This window comes from Cinclus cinclus, chromosome Z (assembly GCF_963662255.1).
Source record: "Cinclus cinclus chromosome Z, bCinCin1.1, whole genome shotgun sequence".
Classification (NCBI taxonomy): domain Eukaryota; kingdom Metazoa; phylum Chordata; class Aves; order Passeriformes; family Cinclidae; genus Cinclus; species Cinclus cinclus.
In genome coordinates this window covers 70,559,890-70,579,359 of record NC_085084.1, presented here as the reverse complement: position 1 = coordinate 70,579,359, position 19,470 = coordinate 70,559,890, and the positions used below count along the sequence as shown (strand labels likewise).

The 19,470-nt window shown below is 37.1% G+C and overlaps 1 protein-coding gene across 1 annotated transcript in view; it reads right to left on the bottom strand.

Annotated features, from left to right (window-relative positions):
* The window catches only part of HCN1 (hyperpolarization activated cyclic nucleotide gated potassium channel 1), a 190,174-nt gene that overhangs the window by 16,813 nt on the left and 153,891 nt on the right, over nt 1–19,470 (bottom strand). The window contains exon 6 of the mRNA XM_062513304.1: nt 2,615–2,855. Within this exon, the coding sequence (XP_062369288.1) occupies nt 2,615–2,855 (241 nt within the window). The remainder of the gene's footprint in view (nt 1–2,614; nt 2,856–19,470) is intronic.

Below are 19,470 nucleotides of genomic sequence, written 5' to 3'. Positions count from 1 at the left end.
GAGAGGATGCTGGTGAAATCCTCAACTGCTCTGGAGGTGAGCCTACTAATCTCTCCAGAGCCAAGGTCTCCAGGTAGCTCAGATCTGGAACATACCTGACAGAAGTTAGCATCTCTGAGCTGGGACAAGGAACTTTCAAATGACAATTAGAAAAAGACATTTAAGAACTGAAAAAAGATCTGTTTAGGCATGGCACCCTGTCACCTCTCTGCCCTTTACTTCCTTTTGGGAGCGCATGTGTTGATATTGATGTACTGTGTCAGACCTGAGAGCTATACAGATCTGTTGTTTCAAGTAGCATCTTAAACATAGTGTCAGTTTCATATTTCTCATGTGTCCATTAAGCAACAAGAGGGGTTATTGGTATTTTGATTTGAATGCAGCCTTGGTCTTCCAGTTTATTATTTTATCACTATGCAATATTCGTTGTGCCTGCTTTGGTCAGGAAGCTTTACTCGGATTCTGATACATGCTTCAGGGAAACCAGTTGTTCTCCAGAGAGATGAGAATTTTAGAACTGTGTTTTATTTTCTGCTTTGATAATACAGACCTTTTCAATTCATGGATATCTGATTTGCAGCTTTTCTCTCTTTTCAGCTGCAGTCACAGAATTATAAAATCACAGAATGCTTTGAGTTATAAGGGACCTTAAGGATCATCTAGTTGCAAGTGCCTTGCCATGGGCTGGGATGCCATTCACTAGATCAGGTAGCTCAGGGCTCAACCTACACTGGCCTTGAACATATCTGTGGATTGGGCATCCACAGCTTCTCTGATCCAGATAGGTCTTTGTTCTCCCCAGCTGTAAATACACTTCCGGAAGTTCACAGTATATGGTGTTTTGCTACAACAAATCTGAGCCACACCACACAGGATATTGGGGCATTTCCCCTCTCAGGTTCTCTCACCCTGTGCACTTGCCTTTTTTTCACCTCTCCTCACCCCTCCATGCTACAGCAGAAGCTATTGCCTTCTGTTTTCCCCAGAAGGCATTACTACCTGTTTTTGCAATTCCTGTCTCACCCCAGCTGCAGTTTGGATGAGCAAAAGTGCTTTGGTTTGCTGTGTAGTAAGTTCCTGTAGTGTCTGGATATTGCAAGTAGCTTATTTCTTTTTGTCTGCATTCCTGTTAAGAAGGGTAGCAGTTGAACAGGATGAGCTAAATAGTTGTTTGCACTGCAACAACAGGCTGACAGTTATGTAAAATACTTTCATGTGCAATCTCCTCTGATCCTCCGCTGGTTCAGAGGAGTATTATGGCCAGATTCAGCACGCAGGCTCTTGCAAACTCATTTTCATAAACCAGGGCACTGCTAAGCATAGAGGAGACCAAGACCAAGGTCACTCAGTTTCTTCATCCTCAGCATTTACCTTTTCTTTCTGCTTAATCTCCTGTCTTCAGCATCTACAGTTTAATCCTGTGGGATAAGCACAAGACCTCTTTACCAAAGTGCTTCTACAAATACTGGTGATACAAATCACCTTGCAGAAGCTACTTCAGAGTGACAAGGTCTTCTGGCCAGATCAGTTGTAGTTGCTTTAGCGTATTAGACTAAAATGGGATTAGTTAAGTAACTCTATAGCCCAATTGAAACGTTGAGCCCAATTCACTTTTCTGAGCTTCTCCCTTCTGTATACCAACTCAATGGCACTGATTAGGCCTTCAACTGAGCATTTGCTGAAAGGCATTCAGATCGGTTATGGGATCATTAATGGAATTCAATAGCAAATTAATACAATGTCCAGCTAACCATAACTCTCATGGGCAGCAGTGATACACACAAATATACAAGCAGCTTCTGAAAACCAGCCTTTCTGCTGCTTGTGGAAACAGACACCTATTCTATTACACAAAGATAACATACAGTCATAGGGAACAACTATTGTATATCATCAATTACTAATTATTTTTGTATAAAAAGCAATTGCTTTCATCAAAATACACATATTCAGATGCCTTCATTTAAGCAAATAACTGTTTTTCATTAGGATTACCAGATTAATTTAATTAGGATTAAAATTAATGCCTGATTTTTATTAATATACATCTGTTATAGAGCTACCTAGTAGGATAGGAAGTCCCATTTTTCATAGTATATATTGGAAGGATAAACATTGATGTGTGCTAAAATTCAGTGCAAAAGCACTAATAACACCTCAAAATATTAATGAATTACAAAAAGATCATACATAAATAATGCTTTTCTATTCATAGCTAGTTTTGCAATTCTTACTGTGATTTTCACCTTTAGATTTTTGACAATTTTTAAATTGTACTATTTTTTAAAGATGAATTTTACCTTTAAAAAGCTATAAAATTACTATGGAAATAATTATATTTTTATTTCAATACTTTCTGTTAAATAACAGCAATCTTAATTCAAAATAATTTCAAAGTTCTGGAAGGTCATTCTGCATTTGTTATAGTTGTGCTCAACAGTAAACAGACTGATTTTTTTTTTTCCCTTCAGAAATATTTTGCACACTCTTCACTGTGGTTGAATTGTCTAAGCAAGTAACTTTTAGCTTATTCAGAAGTCTCTTTTAATCTGTTATCTGTACGTGTTTTGTTGTATTGCATTCACTCCAGTGTTATTCATTTTTTCCTACTCACCTCCAAAGTAAGAGCCATCTGTCAGCTTCAGCTCCTTGTTGGACTTGGTGATAACACCAGCAACACCATGTTGAATGAAATACATCTTCTTACCCACAGCCCCTTCTCGGATAATATAATCTCCAGGTTGGAACACCTCAAATCTCAGTTTGCTTAGCATGGCAGTCACAAAATTTGGGTCTGCATTAGCAAAAAGAGGCATTGTAGCCACCAGCTTCCGACAGTTGAAGTTGACAATCTCCTAAATGGGAAGGAAACATCATGATGATAATGATCAATAAATATGTTCAATATGATGGGCATTGAAAAAAAGATGTTCTGCTTTCTTAACAAAGAATTCCTTTATGCTCATACTGGACTTTTCTGTGTCTCTGTGCTTGCTTTATAACATATTTTCATCTGTTTCTAGTGAAGTGATTGAAACAAAAGTGCAGTCTGACTTTCATTTCTAAGGTTAAAGATTGTCTTCTTCTGGTGACCTTTCATGTGTTATTTATTATTCCCAGTGGAGTTTAAGGGGACAATGTGACAGAAAGGTAAAAATTAAATAGGACGTATACTGCTTGACAACCAGATTGTCTGTTGCAATAACTATATCAAGTAATGACATTATGCAAGTCCTGTGTTTCCAAATATTACACCAGTAATATCTTTCTGTTTTGAATATAACCAGTGGTAATATATAAATATATATACTACAATTAGCTAGTTGAAATCAACAGGAAAATTCCCAATACAGATTCTAATTTATTTTATTAACACAGAGACATACATTACTGCCCATTAAAGAGCTGTATATAACGTAGACCCCTATATGCAGAAAGCAGTACTATTTTCCTAGGGCCTAAAGGAATTTCCTACCAAGGAGAAACTGCACTCATATTTATAGAGCACACTGTGAGCACATCTACATGAAAAGATTAGTACCTAAAAAAATCTGTAAATGTCCTACTTACTTTAAGTAAATAAAAACAAAACAAAACCCTATTAACAATTTATGAAATATTTTCAAACTCATTCTTGCAGACCTTACATTGTCTTGGGAAATTAACATGGTCAGTTGCCATTACAGATTTAATATTGTATTGAAAAACTGAGACTAATCAGTACTACACACGGAGAAGGGCTCAGGCAGGCAACATCTACTGAAGTAGCAAACCCAACATGACAGGAAGAGCAAATATAATCATCTGTATACAAATGCAAACAGACCAAATAAAAGAAAAATACAGCCAGCAGTCACTTAACTGTTCTGCAAAACTAAGTATGCCTGTATTGTCAGTGGAGTACCCCTAGCATTTCTTACACTAATCTAGGGCTTCAAGATTGATGCAAAGGAGACATTCCACCTACCAGTGCCCTCCTTCCCATGACTGCATTCCTGGTGGAAGTAGCTCTTTCAATCTCCTATGCATCTGCTGTCTCATATATGCCATGCAGACAGCTTTGAACATGAAGCTCAGATATCCAGAAACTCAGTTTATCCACTGATCAGACAAATTATTTTGCTCTCCCAGTCCCACAATGTAATATCCTGCTTGTAGACATGTTAGGGAAGTTCAGGTAATTTCACACCATAAGCAATAAAACCATAGTGGGGTCTTCAAATCAGTTCCCTTGCATCTGGGAATGATGTGGGAATCCCCCTCTGAAGGCAAGACATTTGCTACTGAAGCAACTAAGAGGCAAGTGCATTAAGAGTGAGCAGAGTGAAGAAACAACTGCCTTTCCCTGAGCAATCACAACCTTTCCAAATAAATCTAGTGGGATTTAGAAAAGTAAATTGGAACAAAACGTCTCACCAGGCACACTACGAACTAGTCTCCCATGTAAAAAAACATGGCAAATTTGATGCAAGATATCCTCTGTTTGCCTGAATCCAAAAATTATCTCAAGTATGCAAACTGCCAGATAGGTGACATTCAAATTTACGAATACTGCTGAGTCAGTAGAGGGGTAATGCCAAGATACCCTCCAAGTATATTTTATGAGCCTATAAGTATCATAATGAGATTCCAACTCTGTCTTTCTAAAGCATGAAGAGAAGCTTGTTTTCCTTCTTGTTCAAGCTCTACATTTCTTAGTAAAGCTCCAGCCACCACCTCCCTCTCAAGGGAAAATTATTTCTTCTCCCACTGCTAGCAGTATGGTGGCATCCCATGAGGAGCCCAGACTACATCCTCTGCTCCCTGTGAGACTGCCTTGCTGCCATCTCCACTGATGCTGGCAACAGCTATTACTTGTCTTGTCTTGCTTAGGGACTTTTCAGTAGGCTTGCTGCTTGTTTTCTGCTTCTGAAAGTGAATAGCTTGTCTTGCATGCCCTGGAGGCAGAGAAAGGAAATTACTAAAGAAAGCAAAAATTGACTGGAAATTATATAGAAGCTGGTGGGGAAGCACAGAAGAGACTGGGAGAGTAAAAAGTTCAGCTCCAGTCAAGCTTAGGAAGAAAGAGTAAAATAGACTTAGGTGGAGTAGTACTATGAAAGAGAGAAAGGGAGGGAAAAAAAAAGAAGGAACACAAAGACTTAGGGAAACATAAACAACCCGCCACCCCAAAAAAAACCAACATCCCCCCCCCCCCCCAAAAAAGAAAAGAACAACAAAAAAACCAAACCAAACCAAACAAAAGAAAACAAAAGGCAGGAAGCTTGACTTTAAAAACAGGTTGAGAAATTGAAATTGGTGAGAAATGAGAATACAGGAACACAAATCCTAGAGAACAGGTGTCTGGAGTGAAAGGTGAGAAGTAGGGCAGATGAAGTAAAGAAAAGGGAAATTGGAAGAAGTTATCAGAAGTTATCTGTAACACATCTTTAAGAGTATGATAGGAGAGATTATGATATCTAGAGAGGGGAGAATTGAGACCTGGATGACTCCTTTGTGTAGATCCAGTCCTACCCATCCAGAAAGAAATTAATCTCATCTTGGGAATCCTGACAAAACATACCCTTGAAAGAGGATTTCACCCTTGGAATTTTGTGTCCTCTTATGGCTCAATCTTCTGCCCACTTTTCTCTTACATTATGTAATCTGTATCTGGATATACCCATGTATACACACACATTATCTTGCTCAGCCTGAGCTGCCTAATGAAGGTACCAACATAGCTACAAACCACCCTGCTGAGGTAATTTCAGCTGTTATTCCCAGTAATGCATTCATTTTGTTGATTAGTTTTCTGTGAAAGTTTGTGCTAAAGTACAAACTTCCCTTATTTAAGATGTTAGAAGGTGGAAAATTACTGAGGGAGAAAGAAATGTGTCATTTTTAAGTGCTTTGTTTTTCTTTAAAGTGTTCTTTTATTTAAATATGAGATCATTCAGAGCAAGTAAAATACATTTCCCTGAGTCTTAATCACAGGCAGTTTGGCAATTTCAGGTTCTTGTGTATTACTTTAAATATCATCCTGGGGAGAAAGAAACAGTAAAGATTATGAAAGTGTTTTATATAACTCAGAAAGTACTTGGAGAAAAAGTTCTGTGTTTTAAAAGAGAGGTAACAAAAGAACAAACTGACAAATTAAGAGCTGACATTTTGTACAAAGAAAAATCTTTCACTCATATTTTTCTTTTAATTCTTTGGAGCTAGACTTGAAACAGACTCTGCTGCCCAATATGATATCTTAATTGAATGAGATTTTGTCTCACCTCTACTTGAAGAAAATACCAAATGAAGCCTGAGGAAAGGATCAGGGAAGAAAATACCAAATGAAACTTGAAGAAGGGATTAGGAGTGCATTATATAGCTGAAATGGTTAAAGAGAAAGAATGAATTAGACCTAGATGGATGTCCTCAAAGGAGCAAGTGTTGATATGTTCCAATTCTGGTCTCTTACACAAGAATTAAGCCAGAGAGGCAACGGTCTGCTTTATATAAGAGACTGGCTAGGTAATTATACAGACTTCTGCTTCTTTGTAGTATATTGGATTTATTACTCATCTTCAACTTCCTGGATTTTTTTTTTTTCAAACTGATGTTAAGGCATCAGATTATTATCGTTTTGTGTGGGTTCAGTATTTCTTGATGTCTTCTCTGAAGCATCTCAAAATGTTACACAAACAGTCACAAGGCTGTCCTAGCTGTGACTGGAGTTCTCTGATGGCATCTCTAAAAGTTTTTGGGACGTCATTTCCAGAAGATTTTTAGATGGATTGTAGTGCTTTTAGCTAGACTGACTGGAAAATCCTGTTGCTACAACAAAGGAAAAGTTATTGAATTATCTGTTTGCCTGAGAAGCTCTTTACTTTTTCTCAGTAATCCAGCTGAGCTAATTAAAGATACTACTTCCATCTAAAAACTATGTTCTTCATGTGCGTAGGCCATTTAGAAAAATAGCTTAGCTTTTTTAGGAGATTTCTACATACTATTGCAAAAAATCTAGTGTAATATTGTAACAGTGCATTTTTTTCAGTGTTCCTTTACATTTTACTTTCAAAGTATGCAAAACTAAACCAGTCTTAATTTTTTGATCATTAAAAGGAAGAAATCACTTTACTGAGAAAACTATTTTTTCTCTTAGAAATAACTCGCAAATGAAAAATTACTTACCTATCATTAGGAGACAACTATAGGAAAAGGCATTACATTTAGGGATTTGGGCTTATTTGAGCAGAATAAATATATTTAAACTCAGTTTTAAGGTGCTATATTCTGCATGTGTTCATGATTTCCTGTAATTTTTTAACCCATTGGTCAATTATAGTCAAGTTTGGCAGAAAAGAGGCATCTCACTGATACTAAGTTCTCACAGGTTTTATGACAGCAGGCAGTCAGGAGGACTAGGATTAGTATCCCACTGAGGGAATGACTACATCGTTATCTAACAACTTGTTAAATGCCAGAAAATCTACATGTGGCAATGGATGCAATATTCTTCATTTCTGGTGCACCTGAAATTGTTCAAATTGCTTTGACGCATTCTGTTTAATCATCTCTACACAGTGTATGACTTAAAAATAAATTTTGCTCAGAGGCTTTTCATGTAAGTAACAACAACTATGCACATTTTTTTCTTATTAAATGGCATTGCCACAATTTTCCACTTTTCAATTACATTGATCAGTTTCAACAGAGAGACTCTGCTTAAATTTTACTTAGCACATGGTAACTCTTCTTTAGTATGCTTAGAAATGTGTCAAGAAACACTATTCTTTTTCCTTCAGGACTTGGTATTTTGTCATTTTGTCAATATAACTAGATATTCCTTGTGTCTGTTTTAGAAAAGCTCCCTGTGTAGCCCCTTTGGTTATATATTTTAAAGCCCAAGAATGCTCTGGTCTAAGGTAACCAACATATCTGACCTACAGACAAAGTCAAAAACCTGAATAAAATCTATTATCTCTAAGGCAAAGAGAGTCCATGGAATCTCAATTGCCTTGAAAACCAGTGACCAGCCTGTTTACATTTTCAAAACCCTCCAGTTCCCAAGACCCCAAATATACCTGGGTAAATGTATCCACATGCAGAAAATTTGCCATCCAGCTGTGAGATAAACTTAGGCAAAATGAACGAAGTAATACATTGGCTTTGCAGCAAGGCCATGAATGAAATTCCAAGTCTACCAGGACTGACAGGACTGAATTAAAGCAGGTTTCTTTTTCTGTCTAGCTCTGTTCAACTCAGATTAGGACAAGTCAACCCTAAACAGAGCATATGCTAGCTGGTATTGCTGTCTTCTATGAGAGAGCAATTTTTTTTCATGTATTTTCAATGAGGAGGAAGATTTCACCAATTATATTTTCTTGGCGTAGTTGATTAAATGTTGGCCTTCTGCACACTTTTCTGTCATTCCCTTCTTGATTAGAATTTTCTATTCAACTCCTTATGTACATGTTTTATGCTTCAGTATTATTATTGCATTAAATTCAAATGCAGATAGAATAAACCTTTTGGGGCAATATGGTTCAACTAAACTTCCAATAAAGGCAATCTGATGAAAGATATCTATCTTTTCCCCAGCTTGTTAATTGATTTAATGTAGTTTAAGAGAAAGCAGTTCTGTGCATCTCAGGCTCCTCTCTGGATTGTCCATTATATTTAGAAGACAAGAAAAAAAGAGAAAAAGAAAGAAAAAAAGACTATCTATCCACTCTTTCATCCATCCAACTGTTTTTTGTTTCATCCACCCTTCCATTTTCTAACTATTTTAAAAAGGAATTTAACTTTCATCTCCTTCAATGTTCTGAAATGTTAAATGCTACTTAAGCTTGTTTTCCAGTGGGAAAAAGGAGAGGCTTTAAAATGGGAGCAGCAATATAGCCAATGTCTTAAGGCAGTCTGTAAAAGAGAGATAGCCAGTCTAATTTCAAAACCCTGAGAAGTCCTGATAATTCAGATAAGTACTTAAAGTTTGGGCCATCTGACCAGTCTCTCCTTATTGAAGGTTTTACCCTTTGTACCAGAGCCCTTTGAATTCTGCTGAACAAATTTTCTCTATGTATGTTGTTAGGGAAAAAACACTCACAGTTTATTACAGAAGGTAATATGGAATTAGTGCTGTACCATAAGAGCAGTTGCTGTATAGACTGTTCTGTCTTATTAACTGAATAAATAAACTGCAATTTGCAAGTGTTTAACAATCACTATTTCAGTTTTCTGCCCCTGCCTAACTAAATATCTTCATTTCCATTTGTGGGTGTGTACACTGGAGTGTTATATTTGTTAATCCTGTACAGTATTTTAAAAATAATACATTGGGGAAGGGGGGGGTGGTAATTAGGGCCAAAATCTTTGTTTAGCAGGCATTTTAAATATTTAAGTTGCCCATTATGCCAATGAGAATACAGATTTAAACACATGCACTTTAAAACTGTAGCAGAAGAAGAATCCTAAGAGATGTGAAGTTGAAAAAAATAATCCTATCAGCACCAATATCCTATTGGTATCCCTATGATTATCCATATTTTGTCTCTGTGCATGGAAAAGTGGCTTGAGTTAGACTTCACGTTTGCTTGACAATGAATGAAGCACCTTTCATGTTTTTCCAAACATCACTTTCAATGATTAAGAAAGAGGAGACGGTTTTGCTAATAATCACAAAACTTTGTCCAGTCTGCTTGCTCAGATGTTTGTCTTCTGCAACACTGCTTTTCCACTGTCTTTGGAGCCTCCAGTTACCTCCTCCAGATGGTGATCTGCTGGTTCTGGAAACTGTTTTCACTACTATACATTTGTACTGAAACTCCACTTGCCATCACCAATGAATATGTGGCTGGCTTCCTATGTCATCTGTGTGGCAGCTACTATTTCTTAATACTATATCCTCAAAAAAACCCAGCTCAATTGCTACTTACAGTTTTGCACAATGATGGCTATCTCTTGTATCCACCAATGCCAGTAAGATTGCACCTCATCACCACAAGAAAAAGGGGTTTGTTTTAGAACAGTACTGGAAAGAGTGCTGCTGTTCTCAGAGAGTGCGTGATTCACCTGATAGCAAGGGATAGTAGCTTGAGAGAGACAGTGGAGTTTCACAAAGGCATCCTGATTTACATTTGTGTGAACATTTAGGTAAAATACATTTATTGGGGTGCTTTATTGTTTAAAAGACACAGTTAGAATGCAGGACAGCCTGAAGAGTTTCTCTCACTTGAGAAAGGGAAGACCATGAATAGAATAACTTGTGGATGAAAGCAGGGAGGAAGAAATCTGTCTTTGAAGCTATTTGGGGTGAGTGGGGCTAAAACAAAGTTTGAAGCAAAGAACTAGGTGGTGGGAAAACATAAATATACCTTAGAAGAAATGGAAAGCTATGGTCAGGATACAATTTTTGGTGTTATTTTTGATTTGCACTTGTTTGATCAAGATTGGAAACTGAAGCTGTGAATGCTTCCATGGAAAGTTTATTGTGTGCTCTGAAACAGGCAAGAATTCCTTCTGCCATTCCAACTCTCCCTTTTTGTTCTCTCCTCCCTTTTTCTGTCCTCCATGTACTGCAACCCACATGGCCAAAACTGAGCAAGAATGAAGTTCTCAAGGGAATGTGCTTTCTCTACACCCTATGTGTATGGTTTAGTTGACACAGTAGCAACAACAACCAGAAAACAGTTATTTAAAAATCAGTGGTGACTTGTTCACCGAGTTATTTTACAGCTCATGAGCAGCTCTGGATGAGAAATACTGTTATCCCATTAATTGCTAGGATAACACTTACTCTTTTATAATGAATTAAAAGCCCATTGTTTCAAAGGCTCTCTCTATAAATTTATTAAGTGGCTTAAATTAAATCTTACTGATTAAACTGGATAAATCCCAGTTAGCTGAACTTGAAATATTTGCACTGAAAGTATGTTTAGTGTTTTTAGGTACATTTCAATTTGCATCTAATTTGATTTGTAGCTATTCAATGAAGACCTACTCTATATAATTTGGAGGAAACATCAAACTCTTAACTCTACCTAACCCACAAAATTTAGACATTGTTAGACAATGTATATTCTACATTTTAAACTTGTAAAAAAGAGCTTTTATAATGAATGAGAATTATTTATATTTCTTAGGTAAATGTGTGACAGGACCCTGAATGCCTGTATGTGTATGTGCTGGAATATTTACAATGCCAGCTATAGAGGTACACATCTATATATAACAGAAGGATATAAAAAGATAGATAAGGAGGATGCACAATCCCTTTCTAATTCTGAACTCGGCCTTCATCACTGCTTTGCAATGTGAACTGGGACAAGATAATTGTAATACCATTTAAATTTGCCTTCCAAAGGAAACTACAGACAAGGATGCTGGAGTGGGGTCAGGTGCAATAGCTCAGTGATTTTATGTTGCAAGTAGCAACTTGCAATACAGGTGTAAGAAGCCCATGACCCACATTCAGGCCACTGCACCAGAGCCCAGGCATGAAGAAGTAGAAAAATTCTGAAAGGGCTGATTTTAGAGCCCTGGTTTACAGTGAAATATAAGGATGATGCTCAGTTGTAAGGGTGAGACATGGAGAGCTGGCTCCAGAGAAGTTAACAGCAGGTCATAAAAATGAAGATGAAGTTTCTGGGAATAATTTAGTAGAGTGTCAACCAGACAGCCCTCAAGACAGAATTTTCTTGAGAGTACCACTTCGGCTAATATTGGTAGCTGCAGGGAAAATAGATGAATAAATGGCGAGGGAATTGTAAAGAGTGGAAAAAATTCTGAGGAGGGCAAATGGTGACAGCAAAAACAGCCTCAATAGCAGATCATGTGGAACAAAGAGAAGGCAATCTGGCAGGAGCAGACTAGTCAATGTGTATTAGTAATAGCCACGAGAGTAAAAGTAATGCATCAGACTTAAAACATCCAGTAGGCAGACACACTAAATAATGCCATGGCATCAGAGTAACAAAGAATCACTTTACAACTAGGAGCCAAATCACCATCAAGGCTTGGCAGATCAAGGATGCATCAATTTTACATCCTGAAAACTTACTCTAAAGAACATGGAGGAGAAGCAGCTATGTAAATACTAAACAAGAAACCAGAGGAGATACCTACAGCCTTCTGCTGTCTACATTTATTACTGTTGGTCTATTTGCTCTCTGAATGCCACCACTGAGGCCTTAGATATTTGTGCTTGTGCTTCACTCTAGGACTGGACATGCACTAAAGTAAAGGGTCCTGATGGCAGCAGGGCACTCAGGAACTACCATTAGCATCTGTGCATGAACCCAGGCAGCCATGGGATTCAGTTCTTTACATAATTTAATAATATTTTTCAAAATAATTTCAGTTCATCTGCTTGCCCAGACTTTAAAATTTATTTAAGTATTAGTAGCATTTAATAAATTAACTATATATTATTTAATTGCTCTCTTAGTGAATTAAATATACGCTGAGGTTTATTTCCATAAGAAATATATTCCTATATTTTATTCAGAAAATTCTTCAAATTCTCTTTAGACTATATCTTAACCTTTACCTTCATGAATAAATTTATCTATATTGATTTTATATGATAGTAGGACCCCTAAACCCCTTGTAACTACAATTAATTTTAAGGTTATACATTATAAATGTAGTCCAGTGGCATAGAAAATATGTACTGAGATATATGGCAACAGCAGAAAAAGAGAGACCATATCAGAGTACCTAATGCAATATATGCACTTAGTACTTTGCAAAGATATCAACAGAGTTTTACACAGCATTCTTCTCAGACAGACATCCTGGACATGTTTTCATGTATGTGTGAGAGCATATGTATGTAAGTATGTGTGTATGTATGTATATATATACATACATACATACACATATATATGTGTGTATATATATATATATATATATATATATAATATATAAACATATGCATATATATGCTCTCTCACACATGTATTTATTTATATGTGGACATGGACCTACCTGTCTGTCTACAGATGTACGTATTTGTGCATAAAATGAAAAAAAAAATCAAAGTGTAGCTAATTTGTGTTCCATTAGAACCATATTTCAAAGATTTAGATTTAGTCATCTTATTTAGAGGTTGATATAACTCACGTAAGAGTTTGTGCTTGTATAACCCAAGTTATAATCTCCAAGCAAAGAGGTGAGAGGAAAGAAGATTCTGCTCCAAGTCCCAATTATGTTCTTTGGAAATGAAATGTCCTGATGTTCTATATTCTGCAAGGACACATGATCTGTATCTATTTTCAGTGAACATCTTCTCACATGGTGGCCTAAAAATAGGCCAGCCATGAACTTTAAATAATGGCTCAGGAAGGGTATTAACCTCTTTCTCACATTCTAAGTTTGTCTCATTGCTGTAAGTATCAATATTATGAAGAATATATCTGCTGCTAGAGAATGACAAAGCAAGCTACATACACTCCATTTCTGCTTCTCTACAGATCTCTTTGCCTCTTAATTCCCATCAAGGTCTGTTATATAAATTAAGCTGTCCACACACAATAGTGATAGCATTTCTCTTCCTGTAAATAGTCAATCTGTTTTCTGACAGGTGTTAAAAACCATGAACTATTTCATTTCCAACCATGCAGGATGGGAAGCTTTCTACTCTTGGTGAAATATGGATGATTGTGAAAACTCATATTTTCATAAATACACAAGTGTTTATTCAATGTGTGGCAATGATTCATACATCGAGTTGCTCAATTTTTGTTTTAGGGACTGTGGATAGCTGTATTAGCTGCATTTACCAAATTATCTATTACAACTCCCACAGCACAATGCAAATTTTTCAAATGTCTCTCAATAATTCTGCTATTTTCTTACTTTTTAAAATAGAACACAGATACATTGTTGCTTCCTGATTTTCAGTTTAGTAAAAGAAAAAAATCCTCACTGTAAAGTAAACTTAATTTTTTATTACGTATGAGGGATATTCATGAGATCACAAAAATAATAGTTTTCAATTGCACCATGATCTAATGTTAGCCATGCAGGCTCTAGTGAAGACTGCTAATTACAAAGAATGTGGCTTTTCTTTAAATTGATATATTTACGACACAGATAATTATTTTATCCACAAAATATTTTAGTCGTCTAGCAAGACATCATCCACTGCTTCAGTGAGCGCACAAACATGCAATGAACTTGCATTCATAAACTAGCAACTCTTCATGTTTTAGGGCACCTCATTTGTATCCTTTTAACCAACCACAGTTTTTTTTTTTCCTTTTCACAAGTGAGGGAAAAGAAAAATGGACTTATTGAGAAGAAAATTAACATAGACTCCGCAGAACAAGCCAGGAGATTAAAATCATTTTCAGGGAACTCCTTACCTACTAGTACCAAGGCTAGCTTAGGATCCAGTGCTACTATTGAGCCAGGACTGTGCAAAGGTGTTGTGAAAATGGTGGAGGGGACAGATAGAAATATTGCCTTGAACTCAGGCCAGGAGCTACCAAGAAGTCTGTATCTGTACTCACAGTGTCAGACTCCACATTTTGCTCCAGCTTTTAATTTCACTCATTTCTGAGACTCTCATTAATCACTAGAAGTATCACATATTAAGTTCTTTCCATGTTAGACACCTATTTTTAAATGAAACAAGTGTAATTCAACACCTTGTGTGTCCATATCTATGCTGTATTTCATTATCTGTCAATTTATAATAATTTCAGAATTTTTAATTTAATTTCCATTTCCATTTAATCCCTTACATAAAAATTATCCATCAAAAGAGATTAGATTTTCAAAATACTATTTTGGAGCTGTAGAGGAGACTACAGATTTTTCATCTACCAAACAAACAAACAAACAAAAAACCCCAAAAACTAAAACAAGAAACCAAACCAAACCAGAACAAAACAAAAAAAAAAACAACCAGACAAACAAAATAAACGAACAAAAAAAAACAAACAAAAACCCCCAGTATTTCAAATTTGACTTACTGGCAATAAAATTATAAAATTTCTGAATTTCTGGAGAAATTATATTAAGTACTTGCTTATTGCATCTTCTAGGTAACAGTAACAATACAGAAGTACAGACTAGGCAGAGTTTCCTGCAGGTTTCAAAGTAATGTGCAACTCTTTTTTTGCTCAAGTAGCACTAGGATGAAAGTAAAACAACGATTTAAGATTACCTTGAGGTGTAAAATTTAACTTGGATTATGTCCCAAAGCTTTAACTAGGTTAACCTTCCTAAATCACTGGTGTATCAATGGGACATTAAGTTCATAAATGTGCACTCAGAACAGATCTTGTGCTCTGCTGTTTTTTGCTCTCCTTGTCTTTGCTTTTTGAGATCACATGCTTTTAAAAGGCAACTACAGATTTATGCATGGGAAGTGCAATGTACCCTTCTGTATGCTGCTACTACCATAATGTGCAACTGAGTGCATAAAAATAGGCACATGCATTTGCTTCTGCATCAAACAGTTCATGGCGTATTTATCTCCTCTTGCTGGAGGTGAGTCACAACTCTGATCTTTATTTGTGGTGACTTTCATGGACAGTGGCACATTTAAAGGGTACCCTCTTCAACACAGAACCTTTTGTATTACTCGCCCCCCCACAGGATTTTTACTGGTTCAAACCCCATGTGCTTCAAAAGCCTTTAGCCTGCTTTCTGAATTTAAATTCCACAGTGCAAACTCAAGGAAAAGACATTCACTCTCACCCACCTCCATTAATGAAATTGACAGGAAAAGAATCTGGACATGTATATACTGTGTATCCTTGTTGTGTCTGAAATATGTTTCCTACTGGAGTTCTGGCTGCATCCTGCCCTCTGCTTTCCTCTTTCCCCTTCCCATACTTTCATTATAGAATGCCATGACTTTTTATTGCAGAAGTCAATGAAGAAGAAATGGAGAACCCTGGTAGGTACCAGGGTGCCAGATCCTGCAACTCCTAATCTTGATTTAAGAGAGACAATGTAATTTCCAGGTCTGCATCAAGAATTTTAAATTACTTATTTTTAATTTATCTTCTGTTCTTATCTAAAGAGTTCAGAGGAACATATTTTAAATTCTGCTGTTTTATTGCAATGGATTCATAGTCACAATTCAAGGATTTGGGCCAAAGATCTTTAGGTTTTAGCTAAATAAACCAAAGTTTTCCACATCCTACCAAAAAGGACACTTGTCAAGTCAAAGCAAGCATGATATGAAAAGAATGTGTTCATGTAAGAACTATCTCAGGAGCTATTTGAAGTATGTTACTATTACTATTTTGAATCTCCTAAAAATCAGCAATGCTATCTCTATGCAATAGCATATTTAGATCTGATAGAAATGAACATGTTGTGGCAGGCACGACTTTATAGCAACCTCTTTTGGCTTTCACCAGAAACTACATGGAGATTTTAAAAAAGTGCTTGACTCTTTCCATCCACTGCCCCAAGCACCACCTTGGTATCAAGCAGCTGAGCAATTCTTTGTTTTGTTGAAAACTGAGACATGGCAAACACTTGAAAGTGCAATCTCGGGCAGAATAAGGCAATGGGTGAATTTTGTCTCTGCAGGACAGCTGCTATTCTCTCATTGTACTGGACCTGGTGCCCAGAAAAACCTTTCAGATGCCTGAACAGCACTTCCAACAGGAGCAGGAACAGACTGGATTTACAGAATCACTAGGCTGGAAGAGACTTTCTGGATCATCCAGTCCAACCCATGCCCTAACACCTCAACTCGACCATGGCACCAAGTGCCACATCCAGTAAACACTTCCAGGGATGGTGAATCCACCGCCTCCCCAGGCAGACCATTCCAGCACTTTATCAAAGCAAAAAAGCTTTTTCTAATATCTAACCTGTATTTCCCTCGGCACAGTTTGAGACTGTGTCCTCTTGTTCTGTCAGTTGCTGCCTGGAGAAGGAGACCAATCCCCCCTGAGTACAATTACCTCTGAGGGAATTGTAGAGAGTGATAAGATCACCCCTGAGTCTCCTCCAGGCAGAACAACCCCGGCTCCCTCAGCCATTCCTTACCGGGTTTGTGTTCCAAGCCCCTCACCAACTTCATTGCCTCCCCTGGACACAACTCAAGTGTCTCAACGTCCTTCCTAAACTGAGGGGACAGAACTGGACACGGCACTCAAGGTGTGGCCTCACCAGTACCAGCTGAGTACAGGGGAATAATGACCTCTCTGACACTACTGACACAGGCAAGGCTGCTGTTTGGCTTCTTGGCCACCAGGGCACACTGCTGGCTCATGTTCAGCCGCTGTTGACCAGAGCCCCTGGGACCCTTTCTACCTGGGCACTGTCCAGCCACATCATCTCCGGGGGGGATGGCTGGTGTAACAGGACGTTATTGTGGCCAAAATATAGGACTCAGCACTTGGACTTATTAAACTTCATCTTATTGGACTCTGCCCATCCATCCAACTGTTCCAGGTCTCTCTGCAGAGCCCTCCTCCCTTCCAATAGATTGACACATGCTCCCAGCTTAGCATCGTCTGCAAATTCATTGATGAAAAACTCGCACCCTCATCCATGTCAATGGAACAGGACTGGCCCAGCACAGATCCTGAGGGACAGCCCTGGTGACTGATCCCCAGCTGGATGCAGCACTGTTCACCACCACGCTCTGGGCCTGGCCATCCAGCCAGCTTTTAACTGAGCAAAGACTGCTCCTGTCCCAGCTGTGGGCTGCAGCATTCCCAGGAGTTTGCTGTGGGAGACAGTGCCAAAGACCTTACTTTTTCTGTAACAGGATTTTACCTCTCTCACAACATCCAGTTTACATCTAAATAGTTTGGAATTTTTATCAAACAACTTGCATTTCTTCATATGAAAGACAACTATTGCACTAAGAATTGGGCATTTTTTTTGGATTAGCATATTTGAAGGGCTCATGAAAGAACTGTCATGTCTGAAATATTTATTTAATAACTACAACAAAGGAATCTTGTAGGTGCGGTAGCATGCCTATTCAAAATTGTAACTACTGAGAAGTACTGGTGTATTATTATCTGTATTATTGGAAGCAGTTGGATCTGGGACTTTTCAAACCATGTATCAGCTCGGGTTGGATTTGCTAATAAAGCATGTCAAACACAGAAAGGACTGTGATCAAAGTTTTTGAACATGTGGAACAGCAATGGAAGTGGTTGACAATTCCGCCGCAGCATGTATACTGTGAATGTGCTTACATCAAAGGGCAAACACACTCCCCAGAGCTCAGCAAATCAAACCACATTGTCTTAGGTCTCCTTGCGTATGCACACTGTTTGTTACCATGTCATATCTGTGGTGCAAAATCATCTTAAAACACAGTAATCAATTCACCTGGTGATTGTCTGCCCATTTCCACATCAAAATGACTGTTTGCTATTATTTTCAATTTTAAAAACTTCATTATAGTTACTTCTAAGAACTTTTCTTTCAGCCTTGTACACTTGGACTGCAATTTAAACATAATTTACTCAGATATTTGAAAACTACCAATTTTCTTTTTCAGCATTAGTCAAATAAATCATGCTGTGGTATATCAGCATTCATTCTACAAGACTGATATGCTGCATAATTCACTCATAATTCAGTAGTCCAGAATATAAACTGCAGTTATATTTTATCTGAGCCTCTGAGAAAAACAAACAAACAAACAAACAAACAAACAAACAAACTCCTTTATTTTAGTCATTAAAGATAAGGAGATATTTAAGTGACCTCCAATGTGACAACATCTACAATAAGGATACATTTTTCTTAGTTGCTCTCTTTAAGCTTCACACTAAGGATGACCGCATGTCAAAATGCCAAAAAGTACAGTGGATTGCAATGAACTAGTTACCTGTTTTTTATGAGATAAATTTATAGACATAAGTTGTTATGGAATAAAAATCTCCAAGTATTTCCATACTACTTTATTGTGTTTTAATTAAAAAAAATATTTTTCTACCATTATTTCATTGTTTGAAAGTTCATAGCCCAAAATCAGAATGACTACACTGTTAAAAAGGATCAAAGCATTCTGTAATCTAATCACATCCCATTTTGGTCTTATATTATTACTCTGGAGAAGCTTTGTCTTTTGTGTATAGGACAAAAGGACATACATAGGACATACTTATTTAGTATGGTCTAAATAAGAATACATTGCTTTGTGATTTCTAAAGACAAATAATAAATAAAAAGGAAGATTAAAAAAGGAGATAAATTTTAATAGAGAAAAGGAGAAGGTCAACAACTAGGAAAGAACTCGAAGGTTACGAAATAGATAATTTCAAAATTTACTTCAAAAACACAAAATAATTTCTCTACAAAAATACCTAATTTGTCTAAAAGTACCAAACCATCTGGTTTGGGTCCAATTTTCACTCAGATACAATATAAATTATAAATCCAGTAATGGAGACTTTCCTGCACTTTATTGTGAAAGTACTTTCCTTACAAGAACTGTCACAAAATGCCACTCTTGATGCAACACTAAGTACTGTGCATGATGTTTCTCGGAACCTTACA